The sequence below is a fragment of the Lepus europaeus genome, chromosome 1, assembly GCF_033115175.1.
Source record: "Lepus europaeus isolate LE1 chromosome 1, mLepTim1.pri, whole genome shotgun sequence".
Taxonomy (NCBI): domain Eukaryota; kingdom Metazoa; phylum Chordata; class Mammalia; order Lagomorpha; family Leporidae; genus Lepus; species Lepus europaeus.
The window spans coordinates 34,642,802-34,658,269 of NC_084827.1; the positions used below are offsets into that span (position 1 = coordinate 34,642,802).

At 38.4% G+C, this 15,468-nt stretch overlaps 1 protein-coding gene across 1 annotated transcript; it reads right to left on the reverse strand.

Annotated features, from left to right (window-relative positions):
• Positions 1-12,447: 12,447 nt before the first annotated feature.
• Positions 12,448-13,336, reverse strand: LOC133765078 (sorting nexin-19-like). Its single transcript, XM_062198632.1, has one exon. The coding sequence runs from the start codon at positions 13,314-13,316 to the stop codon at positions 12,618-12,620; it is 699 nt and encodes a 232-aa protein (XP_062054616.1). The 5' UTR covers positions 13,317-13,336; the 3' UTR covers positions 12,448-12,617.
• Positions 13,337-15,468: the final 2,132 nt, after the last annotated feature.

The window sequence follows — 15,468 nt, forward strand, 5'->3', positions numbered from 1 at the left end:
TTGTTAGATTCATTGATATAATTTCATAAATTTGGAAGCTAAACAAATCGGTATTTAAACGCTAGCTTCACAACAAAACAAAACTAAAACTAAAACAAGCTGTGCAGTGTCCGGTGCTGTGGGTCAACAGGTTAAAACCTCAGCCTATGGCACCAGCATCCCAGATGGATTCTGGTTCAAGTTCCTGCTGCTCTTCTTCCAATCCAGCTCACTGCTAATGCACCTAGGAAAGCAACAGAAGATGGCCCAAGTGCTTGGGCTCCTGTACACGCATGGGAGACCCAGAAGAAGCTCCTGGCTCCTGGCTTTGGCTTGGCCCAGCTCTAGTTGTTGCAGCAGTTTGGGGAGTGAACCAGTGTGTAGAGGACCTCTTTCTGTCTCTCCTTCTCTCTCTCTGTAAGTCTGCCTCTCAAATAAATAAATCTTAAAAAATAAACAAAAAAAGCTGTGCAGTCTTGGTCAAGGCACTTAAACTCTCTGAGCAAATCAGTTGATGTTTGCTCCACAGGGCTACTAGGAAGGTAATCGCACCAAGCAATCAAGAACTACAGCAGCAGTTTGCCAACTGCTTGAATTAGGTCCATTACCGTTGACTTGAACCAAGTTTCTTCCCTTTTATAATCCATAATACCTGCAATAACACAACTGATAGAATTGCCAGGCAGATGTAATTAAGTGATATATTTGAACAACATAATAGATTCCTGATGTAGAGTAGCTACTAAACAGGCTTGTCTCACTCCTTTTCCCTGATCTACTCCTCAACTCCAGAATTCTAAGTCTGTCCTATCAGCGCCTTTCACTCCAAATGTGACTTCTTGAGCCATCATTATGTCCCTATGGTCCATTCTGTACCTCACATTTTCCAATATCCTAACAATCTGTAATTTGACTGATGTGCCTTTCAACTTCCCAGGTTCCTTACTTCCACCTCAGCGCCATGGTCAAACTTCCCTTCCATACTCATGACCTTTCCTGGCCATTACATTCTCCAAATAAACACATCCCATAATGAATTCGGAATAATTCCTTACTACATTCAAACTGGAGGTCAAAAATATATCTCTCATCTTAATTCATGTTCACCATTTTCTCAAAGCAAATATTGTCCTGATCTCTCTCGCTCTCGCTCTCATTCTTGCTCTCTCTCTCTCTCTCTCTCTCTCACACACACACACACACACATGCACGCACACATATACCTCCGTCTCTCTCTCTCTCTCTCTCTCTCTCTCTCGTCAACTCTGATTCCAGAGCTAAAATGTACTGCTACCCCATCCTAGAGTTTTCAAACAGGTATTGGGAGGTTTGGGGTACAAGTAAAAGGGAAAGTATTCTGATTTTCCCTGGAAGCCCAGTAATTCTGCAAATATTAATCAGATCTCCTGTCCACTCTCCCCTAGTGTAGAAGAAAGGGAAAGCCCTCAAAGATCTTCCTGGCTTAATTTTGAGAGTGAACCCGTTTCCTAATGGTCCACTGGGGAGATCAAGTGTCTACAGTCTGATGAAATCTACATTGCTGAAAAAAAAAAAAAACAGGTTAGAGTATGCAAGGAAGATATCATGTGTCAGGAATGCTCTTGTTTGGGGAGATTTCACATCAAGTAGAAGAAGCAAAGCTGATGAAAAGGTTGCAGAAGGTTTATGTGTTAAATTAGAAGAATCAGAACTAGATGCTTGTTTTTATTAGAGGGGGAAAGGCTATAATTTAAAGATGTTGCATAGGAAGTGCAAGACTTAATGAACTCCTCGTTGTGAAGGGGGAGATTGAAAATGCAGATTCTAAAAAGGGCTCAGACTTGGGCCTGTGTGATTGGCACCGAAGTAATATTCCCCACAGGGACTGCAGAGTTGAAAAGAGAAGAATGTGTTCCAGTAAAAAATTAAAATCTTGATCTTTGCCATGTTAAACATGAGGTGGTAATGAGGCAGCAGGAAACTTACTTTGGTGAGCCAGCAGGAAAACAAGACTAAACGGCTGGAGAGTGTGACATACAGAGGTACAACTGTCTGTTCATTAGCTAATCATACCTTTCAATTACACTGTATCAAGTTATATGGTTTACAGAATACTTTCATAGACACTGTCTGAATCCCGGCAACAACCATGTAAGGCATGCACTATTATCCACTTGTTATAACCAAGGGGACTGACATTCAGAGAAACACTTGTTTTGGCCAATGAACCCATAGCTCAGTGCTGGAGTTGTGACTCAGGCTATGGTGGCCTTTTTGCAAGTTCAACATGCCTTCCAGAATCCCATAATGGCACAGTTAAGAAAGCTACCTCACGTTTGTACCTTTGGAAATATACTGGCCCAAACTTGATGGAACCATGTTCCTTTAACAACAGTTTGTCAAGTCTAACTTTTGTGCAGATGATCACAGGGAAAATGACTGACAGCATCGGCCTGTATGTCTACAGTTCCCTCAACTACCTCCAACATTGTAGAAGAGAAGTCTATGTCCCGTCCTTCGTGCTTGAAAATAAGACTTGACATAGGGACAGACTCAGATGAGCCTAATCAAATTCTGTTAATTCTAAACCAATTGAGGGAGTCTTCTTCCTTATACCTGTGATTTAACTGGAATGCGATGGGGATAAAGGGTATGACCAACATCCTAGGAGGCACACAAGGAGTCTGCTGAAAGATATTTTTGTATCTAAACAGGAGACGAGTCACAGTGATCCCTTTCTCCTTGTCCATGTCTGTAAGTGTTGCTAAAACTATTTGAATTATCTTATATTCATGGTAATAAAGCCATCACCATAAGGATATTAGAACCAAAGATAGAAACCCTTGAGTTCTTAAATCTTTTTAAGACTTCTACCTTGACAAATCTTGAAACCTTTCCTATCTCTTGACTTACCATTAGAAGCAATAATACATTGGCTTATTAACTTAATTTGAGATAATTAAACATCTTACAGATGAATTGGTACCATTAGCTTGAGCCTTTATTTTTGCAAATAAGTCTCTGAATTTTTTTAAAATTCACTTATTACTTTAAAAGGCAGAGATACAGAAAGAAAGAGTGACAGAGAAAGAAAAGATCACCCATCTGCTGGCTCACTCCCCAAATACTCACAGAAGCAAGAGCTGAGTCAGGTAGAAGCCAGGAGACAGGAACTAAATCCAGGTTGCTCACAAGAATGATAGGGACTCAACTACTCAGGGTACACATGTTCAGGTAACTAGAATAGGTAGTGCAATCATGATGCTGGCAACCTAAGTGCATCTTAACTGCTAGACCAAACACTCATCCCTAATTTACTGAGTTTTGATAAAATGAGTGAGCTAATGCTGAATTTTTCCCGTAAATTTTCACTAGGATACATTTTTTCAAGATTTATTTATTCATTTAAAATACAGAATGACAGAGACAAATGGACAGATAGAGAGTTGGGGGAGAGAGAGAGAGGAAGAGCAAGAGATAAAGAGATCTTCCACATGGAAGTTCAATCCCCAATCACCCACAACAGTCAGGGCTAGGCCAACCCAAAGCCAGGAGTCAAGAGATATTCTATCTGTGTCTCCCATGTGGGTGGCAAAGACCCAACAATTTAAGTCATCATCTGCTGCTTCGTAGGAGCATTATTGGGAAGTTGGATGGGAAGCAGAGGCAGGACTCAATCCAAGGCCAAGGGAATTAAGCATCCCAATCCGTGACTTAACACTGCTCCACAATGACTACTCCAAGAACACATGTTTTTAATAGTTTCTCTAATATCATCAAATGTCAATCATTTTTTCCACAAATGACCACGCTAATGTTTACATAACTGAAAAAGTATTATTAAGCAAAGTACAATTCTGAAGGTAAGCTTACATTTTTTGAAGTTTCCTATGATTTCATTATCTTCCTAAAATTCGTGTCATGCTAAGAATGGAGACATATTAAATAGATGATAGTATATAATAAATTGTAGATAAAGATGATGGATAGATGATATAAGATAAATTGATGACAGATATGATAGATTATAGGTAGATGATAAATATGTAGAAAGAGATGATAGATGATAAATAGACAGAAGATAGAGATGATAGATATAGAAGATAGATGATAGATAAAAAAGTGAGAGATTCCTAGTCCCTAATTGCATCTTCATGGATTTGTAGAAACTTAGCAGGATTTTATAGCCTTGTTTGTGAATATCCATGGCTCTTTTATTCCTCAACCTATTATATAAAACCTTGTCCCAGGAGATCTGCTATTTCTTCTTTTCTTCATTCCTATCTCTGGCTCTTTATTTTATCAATTCTCTCTTAGAAAATGTTAATGAATCCATAAGTGAGTGCAGATGAATGCTGTCTTTGGGGAACTCATGGGCTGTGGACTCCTGAGAAGCATGTCTAAGATGAATGATAGCACCTCTCTCATGGTGGGAGGGGTTAGGAAAAGAATGTCACCCCAAGGAAGTCCTCATAGATTGTAAGAGCCTTTACAGAGCCCAGGGATTCCCCAAATTTTATTTTATTTAATAAAAATCATGATGATTGTCTCCATTCAGTCTTGCTAAGATAATGTTACATTGCTTAAAGGGAAAATAAAACAGGAAGAATGTTATTTCATGCATTGTCCAAATGACTTTTTATGAAGCTTAAATAATAGCTGATGGCTATTTATAACTAATTCCATTGTTAAATCTAATAATGTGCAGTTTCAGATTGTATAGGTTCACTCATATTGAGTGTAAACAACATCTGTGAGTGATGTGAACACATCAGCATGGTATAAATGATATTCTTCATAAGTGAATTGTTGATTCTGCTATAGGATCCTTATGAAAATGAGATGTTGCTTTTCTTGAACCTTCCCCAGGGAGTAGCCATTTTTAATAAATAAAATAAAATATAGAGCCCTAGAAGATTTGATAGTTCTTCCATTGTAAAGCATGTGTCTCAAAAGTGGAGTCCTTTAATCTGGAAGTTATTTCTGTCCTGTTCTTCGGAGAGTTTTTTCATTGCAGCTGCCCACGATGGTCCCTTTAATGGACAAGATTGAAGGCTGAATTGTTAGATTATATTGTTAGGGTTTTTCAGCTGTTGGATTTCCCTTGTTGATTTGGAAGGGAATAAAAAGACTATTTCATATGAAAAGTGTAAATGATGCCAAATTCTTATTTGAAGTTGTTAGACTGTGATTACCAGTAGAACTATAATCTTATTTATGCAAATCATTAGAGTTCATGGTAAGTGTGACATTTACAGAATTAATGAACTAAATAATTAAGTGACCTAGTAAGTGAATTGGTAAACCAGGACTATTAATCTTTTAATGAATTCTTTACTATCACTTAAATAATAATTTTTGCATAATTTTAAAGGATTACAGTAAAGAAACATTAGAATAAGAAACCCATTATGTGAAGGAACGTTACTTTTATAAATTTGTCATTATGTCTCTTTTTATTGAATTCATTCCTATTCAGGTTTAGAAAAATGGCAGTTCCTATATTGGTGACTAACAGTCCCCGACTCTGAAGTTTTTTTTTTTCCCCTCACTGAAATAGAGGGTTTAGGATCATTTGCTGCTTCAAAAAAGCCACAGCCTAAAATGAGTAATTAGCATACAACTATAATTTCAGAAATCCCCTATTTGATGGTGCGCATCACATGTGCTTCAGAATTTCCAAGCTCTTGTAAGTTAACTAGAACATAAAATAAGTCCTTTGCTCTGGTTCTCTTAAAAAATGATTTCTCTATTCTTCACAGATGGCTATCTTTCTCTCACATATCTTACCTTTCTCTTCAAATACCCTTTTAAAATAAATCAGGTCACAGCTATTAAAATAACTATATTGAACTAAACACAACTGAAATTTAAAACATTGAAATGTCCAGGGTTATATCAGTCAATGATGAGAGGGAAGTAAAAAGATTAAGTCGGCTCTTCAGTATCCATACTAAGTGCTTGGAAAGGACCACCCTTGGTAGAATAAGGGATCATTGTATCACAAGAAATCCATACCTTGGACTAGAAGATTCAAGTTCATGCATGAAAAGAAAGGATATAAAAAGTAACAGTTACAATGCCTTTCTTAATTCATATGAAAGAACAAGCTTATCAATCCTTAAAATCAAGCAATGTTTACTATGATGTATTGTCACAATGCTAGGGACAATGAGGCATATAGCAAATAAAGTTGATGTAGTCCAAGAACTTAAAAAGACTACTTGAGGAGATTCCACTACTGATACAACACTGATACCAAGCTACCTAACAGAATTAATGATAGCTCCAGCTATTGCACACAAAATTGTAAGAAACAAATTCTACATTCCGTAACTTTCTAGGCTGAGGAAATCAATCCAAGTAGTTTTAGTTAGCAAATTTTCCAAACATTTGTGAACTCTATTCCTGGAAATACTACAGGCTACATCTCCTATCAATCTCCCCAGTAGAGAACACCAAGAAATACTGCATAATATATAACAATGTTCTTTTAAATAAAGACCTGAGCATATAATAAATTAAAAGAGATTCCCAGGACCCAGTGATGTAAGAGGCTTTCAAACAAAAGTGATAAAATAAGCTCACAGAGTGAATGCCTTTGAGACATTTGCTAGTTATTTTATTTATTTATTTATTTATTTATTTTTGGAAGGCAGAGTTAGACAGTGAGAGAGAGACAGAGAGAAAGGTCTTCCTTCTGTTGGTTCACCCCCCTCCCCAAATGGCCTCTATGGCCAGTGCACTGTGCCGATCCAAAACCAGGAGCCAGGTGCTTCCTCCTGGTCTCCCATGTGGGTACAGGGCCCAAGCACTTGGGCCATCCTCCACTGCACTCCCGGGCCACAGCAGAGAGCTGGACTGGAAGAGGAGCAACCGGGACAGAACCCGCGCCCTCACCAGGACTAGAACCCAGTGTGCTGGCGCTGCAGGCGGAGGATTAGCCTAGTGAGCCACAGCACCGGCTGACATTTGCTAGTTATGATCACTAATTGCCTCAGAGGGATAGGACAATGCCTCGGATCTTCACAGACAGCAAAGTGTTGAGACTGAGATACACACGTAGAGTTGTTTCCTCAGAAGACTCAAAACCCAGTGAAACTGTAAACTAATAAAAAGGTTTCCCACTGACAAGCAGGGATGAAAAAAAATTGTCTCACTCTGGGCCTTATTTTTGGGGAAAGTCTCTCCTAAGAATTTGAAACCTCAGGGTTTCAGAATCAAATTGATATATCTTGCCAAATTAAGGAAAGCCAAAGCCAAGACATATCATCAATTGTTCTTGGGTTGACAGCGCTCCAGGACACTCAGCTAAAGCAGTCCAAGTTCTTTGTGAGAGACACACTCTGAATCTACAACCCAAAAGATTTCCACAGGTAAAATTCTGTTGGGTTTCCAATGTCTATCAACTGATGACTAGATAAAGAAATTGTGGTGTAAATACACAATAGAACACTACTCAGTTGTAAAAAGAAAAGAAAAGAAGAGAAAAGAAAAGAAAAGAAAAGGAAAGAAAAGAAAAGGAAAGAAAAGAAAAGAATGAAATCGTTTTGCAACAAAAAGGATGTAATTGTAAGCCATTATGCTTAGTGAAATAAGCCAGTCCCCAAAAGTAAATATCATAATTTTTTCCTGATTTGTGGAAACTAATATACAGAGTACAAAAAAAAGTATTTGAGATTTGATTATTATTTATAACCCTTTTCTATACTCCTGAGTAACAGTGGTTTTTCTACTTAATACTTGTTGATTCTTTATTTAATGGAAGGCTAAGCTTGTGATTATAAAGTATATTGAATGTATACAATTATAAAAATTAAAAATAAGAAATTGAGGCAGGTGGGTGGGGCCGAGGGAGGGAAGGATGGGAAGTATCGTTAAGCCCTTAAAATTGTATATATGGTGGCTGGTGCTGTGGCGTAGCAGGTAAAACCACCACCTGCAATGCAGGCAACCCATAAGGACTCCGGTTCAAGTCCCAGCTGCTCCACTTCCAATCCAGCTCTCTGCTATGGCCTGGGAAAGCAGCAGAAGATAGCCTAAGTCCTTGGGCCCCTGCACCTGCGTGGGAGACCAGGAAGAAGTTTCTGGCTCCTGGCTTCCAATCGTTGCAGCTCCAGCCGTTGCAGTCATCTGGGAGTGAACCAGCAGATGGAAGACCTCTCTCTCTTCCTCTGCCTCTCTGTAACTCTCCCTTTCAGATAAATAAACCTTTAAAAATGTATATATGAAATACATGAAATTTGTTCACCTTATATAAAGAAAAAGGGGAAAAAAGAAAGTAAAATGAAAAGAAAAAAAAAAAACTTGTTGCTGGGTTTGGTACACATGGCATTCTTTGAATGGACTAAAACTTCAGCCACCAGACACTTGTCTAGCAGAAATGATCCTAAGAGGGCTCCAGGTAGTAGAATACTAGGGATGCATCCCCAGTGTGAGAAGGTATTGTGGTGCTTGTCCTGGCCTCCTCTCCAGTGAGGGGGGTTGTCACAGGACAGTAAATGGTAGAGATGCTTAATTCTTTGTTCAGCTTAATAAATAAACGTTGTGTCTGGAAGAACTTAGAATCTCATATCCATAAAAGAAGTCTCAGACCTTTGGGTATGTCTAAAAATGGGCTTAGTTCGTTACTTGAAATATTCACATTTTTTAAAATAGCTGATGATATGGTAAGTGGACAAAAAACCCCACATGCTTCATAATGCCATTTTATCAGTTCATATTTAAAGCAGATTGTGTGTCTCCGATATTTTGCTTACTTCCTGGATTTGCTACTTACTGAGCTAGAGTTCAGTTGAATCATTGGCAAATAAATGATGGGAACAATCTTTGTGAAGGGAAATTGTCAGGCAAATATGCAACCCTGAGAACCCACCTCTCAAGCTGAAGTAACTGCATATTTTTGCCCCAACCTCTCCAACCTCCTCAGGCCAGTAGTATGGTCTGAAATTTGGTGTCATCCAAAATTTCTATCTTAGAACCTAGTGCCCAATGTGATTGAACTAAGAGGTGAGGTCTTTGGATAATGATGACTGCATGAAGGCTCTACTCTCCTGCATGGGGTTAAAGCTCCCAGAAGAGGTTTTGAAGAATCCCCCTGTGCTCCTTCCACATAAGGCACAGCAAGAAGGTGCCAAATTTGAAATAGAGAGCAGTCCCCAATAGACACTAAACATGCTGGTCCCTTGATATTGGACTTCCCTGCCTCCGCCATTGTATTAAATGCCTATGGCTGATTAAGTTATCCAGCCTAAGGTATGTTTATGGCACCATAAGACTCTCAAAATCACTTTTATTATTCCTGTGAAAGTGTGAGGGGAGAAAAATGACAACAGTTAACTTCAGTCCTTTGTACATAGAAAGCACTCAACACATACTCTATTAATTAGTTGCTCATATAAACTCATGTCTCTCAACTCTAAAGAAATCTGGGCCCACTAATGTAAGGTCCCATAAGGGGAAAATCTACAAGCAAAATCAATCAGACTGCTGGGAACAATGTTCCCAACAGGACCTTATCTTACAATGTCCAGCATAATCTAGATGCTCCATAAAACATGTTAAATTCTAAAGCCATTTCCAAAAAAAAAAAAAAAAAAAAAAATTGGGAGACTGGTCTAACAATACAATTGGTTTGGGCTATGCTTTAAAGTCAATGCACGCCCTATTGTTAAAGTCAGGTTTGGTGGAAGAACCAATAACAAACACGCTTCCAGATTAGGATAGACCCCTGAATGGATTTTGGCTTTCACCCAAGGATTTTGACCTTCTTGTTTGACATTCAAAGAACTTTTAACTTTGAAAGCCAATGTGCGGTTTCATGGCTCTGCACACAGAATGCTTTCTGCTCACAGTGTTTTTCGCAGCTTAGAAAGCTTGACTCCCACTTCACTTAATTTAGTCATTTACTTGAAGTTCATTGAGGATTGAGCATTTCTAAGTCACAGATGTCATAGTTGTCTTTGTACCTCATAAGCCTCTTTCCAGCCTCAAACTTTACAGGGAGTACAATCCAGTTGTTCTTAATGACTGTTGTGTCAGTGGGCACAAAGGTCACATGACAGAATGTGCATCACCACTCAAGGATTCAGGCAAGAACTATCAGCAGGTGAGGGAAGGCATTTGATAACTTCTCCTAGATGAAAATAAATGTTTTTCATTTCACTTAAAGCAATATTGAGCAGGCATTGCAGGATGATCCGGGAAAAAATGTAGCAACATCAGAAAGTCTACAGACTTGAAAGAAAATAGCTTTATAAAATCTCCAATCTCATATTTTAAATGCATGTGTTATCAAAAATATTTGGGGCTTTGAAATGATCAAAGATACCATGTTCATTCACAAAAGTGAGTATGCACACCTAGCAGGTGCTTATACTCTCAGCTAGTTTAATAGAACCTGAAGATGTTTTTAAAAGTAACTGTCAAGTCATTTTAAAGATTTAATTGATAAGCTTTCATTTGCACTCACTATTTTAAAATTTATCTATCCTAGAAGATAAATCAGTTGTGTTATCTAAGTGGTGTCATAAATACTATGTTGCTTACAACATATTAAGACATGGACAAAAATTATAGTGTTATAGCAAAAAGGATAGAAAGAGAAACTTGAGAACCAGTCCTGTGAAAAGAATGTTTGGCATAGGACCACATCCATTTGTGGGCACTACATTGGACCATAGTCTAGAGAACTGTCTTTATGATTAATTCCCATCTCTGCTTCTGAATCGATCATGCAGTGATCTGCATTGATTATTAAGGTGACTGAAATAACCGGATCAGACATGGCTTACCAGTGCAAATTGGCTAATTCATCAACACATAAAGATTTCAGGAGAAATGTTAGTGATTGTCACATATCACCAGGAAAGGAATTACCCTGTACTTATCAAATCTGCTGGGCCCATTTTTACTGACATATATTGTATTTTTTAAAATAAACACATTTTTCCTTAGAACTGTAGGCTTTATATTCTTCATAATGGTAAAAACCTGTATTTAATTCTGAATCACTTAGATATAAATCAAGGGACTGGCCTTTTGGTGGTTGAATTATCTTTCAGAAAAATCACAGGGGTGATTTCCTCTTTTAATATGATTTACTGGTTAGTTACTAAAGATTACAACTTTGGGGCACTCTAAAACAAACCAAACTCTAATGGCAATGGACCACCATGATCAATTTTCTGAGACTCTGAGCTTATTATGATGAAAAATTATTTTGAAAACATATTTCTGTATTTCTATGCCTTTCTAATAAAAGTATCTAGTCCTAAATTTCATACTTTAGTCATATATATTAGAAATGTTCATTGAGAAGTTCAATAATTTGGATCTTAACACAATTTTTTTGAAAGCTAAATTATGAGTCTAAAAAATTACTAAGAAAAAAAGTTTCTTGATTGTAACAATGAATATTGAGGTATTTTCACCCCAGTCTGTGCAACTTCAAAGTACATAGATGTCTATAAAAATATGTATCTCTTTTTTCCAATATGTATTTTTAAAAGAAGAAAAAAATATTGAGGAACTATGATCATTTAACAAACTCAAAATAAACAAGAAAGCCGTAAGACTTTCTAATTGGTTCCTAGCATATAAAAAGATTTGGGTTTTGAAGACATACATCGTTGGGAATTATTGTGATTGGAGGTGATGACATCACAAGAACTCTTCTCCAACATATGTGGCACCTAGTTTATGTGTGTGCCATTTTGCAAAGGATCTCTCAATCTCCAATTATGTGGTAGCGCAGAAGTCTCAAGGTTTACTATTAGGAGATATTTAAAGATAAATGAAAAATTTTGACACAGTGATAAATTAAGAGACCCTAATGAGCATTGTTTGGAGAAGAGTTACTGATCGTTGTTTCACTTGTTTCTGAAAAGCAAATACGATACGATTCAAAATTACTCCCGGCAGCAGCCAACTGCCAACTATTTAGATTGGCTCAATTCACCATATGCTGAGACTCCCTTTGCTGCTTGTGCCTTCAAAAAGAACCTCTTCAGATTGGCATTGAGGGAATACTTCCTTTGAACATTTAAGTCATATTTAAATATAGAAAAAAGAATATAAATGCTAATAATTAAAAAGTAAATGAATAATACCCAGTGCAGCATACTTGAAAGACATGGAAGATTTATATATTCCCAAAAAGGGGCAAATAGACAGGCTAAGCTCCTTTTTAACATTTTGTTTCTGCTATAATAAGTAGAGAAAAAATATACAATTAGGGGAAATAATAAGGAAATTCTAGTAAAATAAATTTTTACAATTAACAGGAAGAATAATAGCTTAACTATTCTACAACATTTGTTCATTTCTCCATGTTACAGTACACTTTTAGGTAGAGACTAGAAAAGGGGATATCTTGGGAAGGTATACAGGAGGGGAAATGGAAAGGAAGAAATCAGTATTGCATTTCAAAAATAAATGCATATAACCATTTTTTTTAAAAGCTATGGAAAAGGATATGCATGCAATTGGTAAGTACATCTCCCACTGCCCACTACAAATGGAGCAGAGCTGGAGGGGAATGTAGCCACTGGGACCTCAGGCCTCCTGAGCTGTAACCTAGTTGTGGAGGGCGCAGGCTTCCTGACTGGTCTCTGGGTGGCTCGGTGACTCCTTCCTTGGTCTTTGTGATTCGTCTATGGTTATGGAGGTACCCCCATCTTCTTGGGGATGCCTGGGGTATTTGAGGCAGGGGTGGCTGTAGAAGACTCCTCAACAGAGGTACTGAGGTTCAAGAACTCCAGGATGATGTCCCCAAGGCAGTAAATCAAATGCCTGTTGATGAGGGGTTGCTGCAGGGACTCCAAGACCAGAATCCAACTCAGCCGGCATTTGTTCACCCCCAGGATATCCACCACAAAATCTGACAGGACCTCCATCAGGCTCTGCAAAGCTTGACTCTCAGTAGCCACCTTCTGCTCCTGGGTCCTTACAGGCCGGGGAGACTTGGGTAAAACTCCACCTGGCCAGATGGACTCCCGAAGAAGGCGGAGGTACTGCACCCAGCGCTGAGGACATGTTAGGTTAGTGACCTGCACCTCCAGCCACCTCTGAACCAGGGTCCCAAAGATAAGCCGGAGAAATTTCTGCATGTTTTTGGTACACAGCCACTTCCATTGTTCCATTAACAGCAACAGGACCAGATCCAGGGCTGTGTCAGCTAACTCTGTCTCTGTCCCTGGATCACTGTCACTGAGGTCTCGGGCTGGCACTGTTGCACCTGACAAGCCACCATCCACATGTTCTTTGGAGGTTCGTCTGAGACCTTTATTTAGGGTTTCTGTTGGTTGTACTTCCAGTAACTTTGTCTGTTTTTCAATAAAGGATTCCATCCTAGACATGGAGAGGATCTCTGACTCCACATTGCATATAACCATTTTTAAACAGTTTGGAAATTATGATTTAATACCAGAGCTACGAATAAGGAAAGTAATATAGCAGATTATTCTAGAAACAATGGCAACGAAATAAAGTCTTTTATCATCATCTATGAAGACCAATATATTTTGAAATTCTATAATTTGTGTTTTTCAGTTTATTGATAACTTGGATTTAAAATAAACATCTTGGCGCCGGCACTGTGGCATAGTGGTTTGAAGCCCTGGCCTGAAGCGCCAGCATCCCAAATGGGCGCCAGTTCTAGTTTCGGCTACTCCTCTTCTGATTCAGCTCTCTGCTATGGCCTGGGAAGGCAGTAGAAGATGGACCAAGTCCTAGGGCCCCTGCAACCATGTGGGAGACCTGGAAGAAGCTCCTAGCTCCTGGCTTTGGATCAGCGCAGCTCCAGCCATTGCAGCCATCTGGGGAGTGAACCAGCGGGTGGAAGACCTCTCTCTCGCTGTCTCTACCTCTCTCTGTAACTCTGTCTTTCAAATAAATAAATTTTTAAAAAAATAAAATACCCCATGTAGAATCTCTGTCCTTAATGTGTTGTACTATGTGAATTAATGGTATAAGGAGTACTCAAAGAGTAGTTTATACTTTGTGTTTCTGTGTGGGTGCACACTGTTGAAATCTTTACTTAGTGTATACTAAACTGATCTTCTGTATGTAAAGATAATTGAAAATGAATTTTGATGTGAATGGGATGGGAGAGGGAGCGGGAGATGGGAGGGTTGTGGGTGGGAGGGAAGATGGGGGGTGGAAAGCCACTGTAATGCAAAAGCTGTACTTTGGAAATTTATATTTATTAAATAAAAGTTCAATAAATAAATCAATAAATAAAATAAACATCTCTTATAAGCATTTTTATATATTACTTATTTATATTTTTATCCTGTAGTTGAAAATGCTGCACTGGTTTAGTCATATAGCTAATCCTTAAAACAAAGTCTATATGTAATCTGATTTAAAATAATAAAACCAAATTAAGAACTGAAATGTTTAACCTTCAAAACTTCACTGAGCATGGTAACTGTGTGAGATAAGTTTGATTTATGAGCTCACCGCCTAGTTATGTCAGAAATACTTGCCTGGGAAAATCGGGGACGGTCTCTTCTTTTACTAGTCAGCTTCCCAAATGTCTCAAAACAACCACCACTCCTATCAACAAAGAACCTTCACTGTTAGCGCACTTACAGCTTTAATTACCTTTATAAGTCAGCAAGACAACATATGAATGTTCACATCTTATTAAACAACTCTCCAGATGTAAGGCTTTTAATCTCTAGAAGGAGGCTCACTTCATTGCCGTAAGAAATCTTATTCAGGTGGAGGCATGACCTGCATAAAAATTTCCCTTTGCCCTTTTGGCTAGCCAATAAATATCCTAAGGAAGGAGGGTGGGATAAATTAAGGAAATCAAATCTAGAATGACCAGAAAGTCTTGCTGCTGTAAATAATTAGGAAAAGGAGACTTATGGGGAGGCCAACACATTAAGTAGTGAAGGTCAGACCCGAGAAACTCCTTCGGTATCACAGAAAAAGATCGTAAGCAGAAGGCCAATTGTACAGTATGTGTTTGGGTTAAGGTCCTGAGACACCCATTCATTTATCCTTATATTCTAGAAAAATGTTTCTTTCATTAACCATGTACCAGATACTGTTTATACAAGAGTAACAAGCCTCTCTTGGCACATCCACTTGTGAGTAATGAGGGTACATAAATAGATAAGAAGAAAGATGGGTAGTTTGGTGATAAGAGAGGGGCACGGGAGCTTCAGTAAACCGAGACAAATCGCTCAGTTCTGAATGGGGTGGGTAAGTAGGTTGGAAGAACATTTGGAGGAATTATTGAAAGATGAATAGAATTAACCAGAAGGGAGAAAGCAGAAGAAAAATGGTTTACATGCATAAGTAGGGAAGGCAGAGAAGAAGAAGGAAGATACAAATGTGTTGGCATTGTTGAGATGGGATGTGTTGGTGCTTGGGATATACTCTTTGGGAAAGCATCAGAAAACCAATGAACAGCATTTAACAAAGAAACACACCTTCAGGTTGTGTATGGGAAAACTCCTTGCTGCTATGTGGAAGTTTAAGTGGAGCAGACCAACT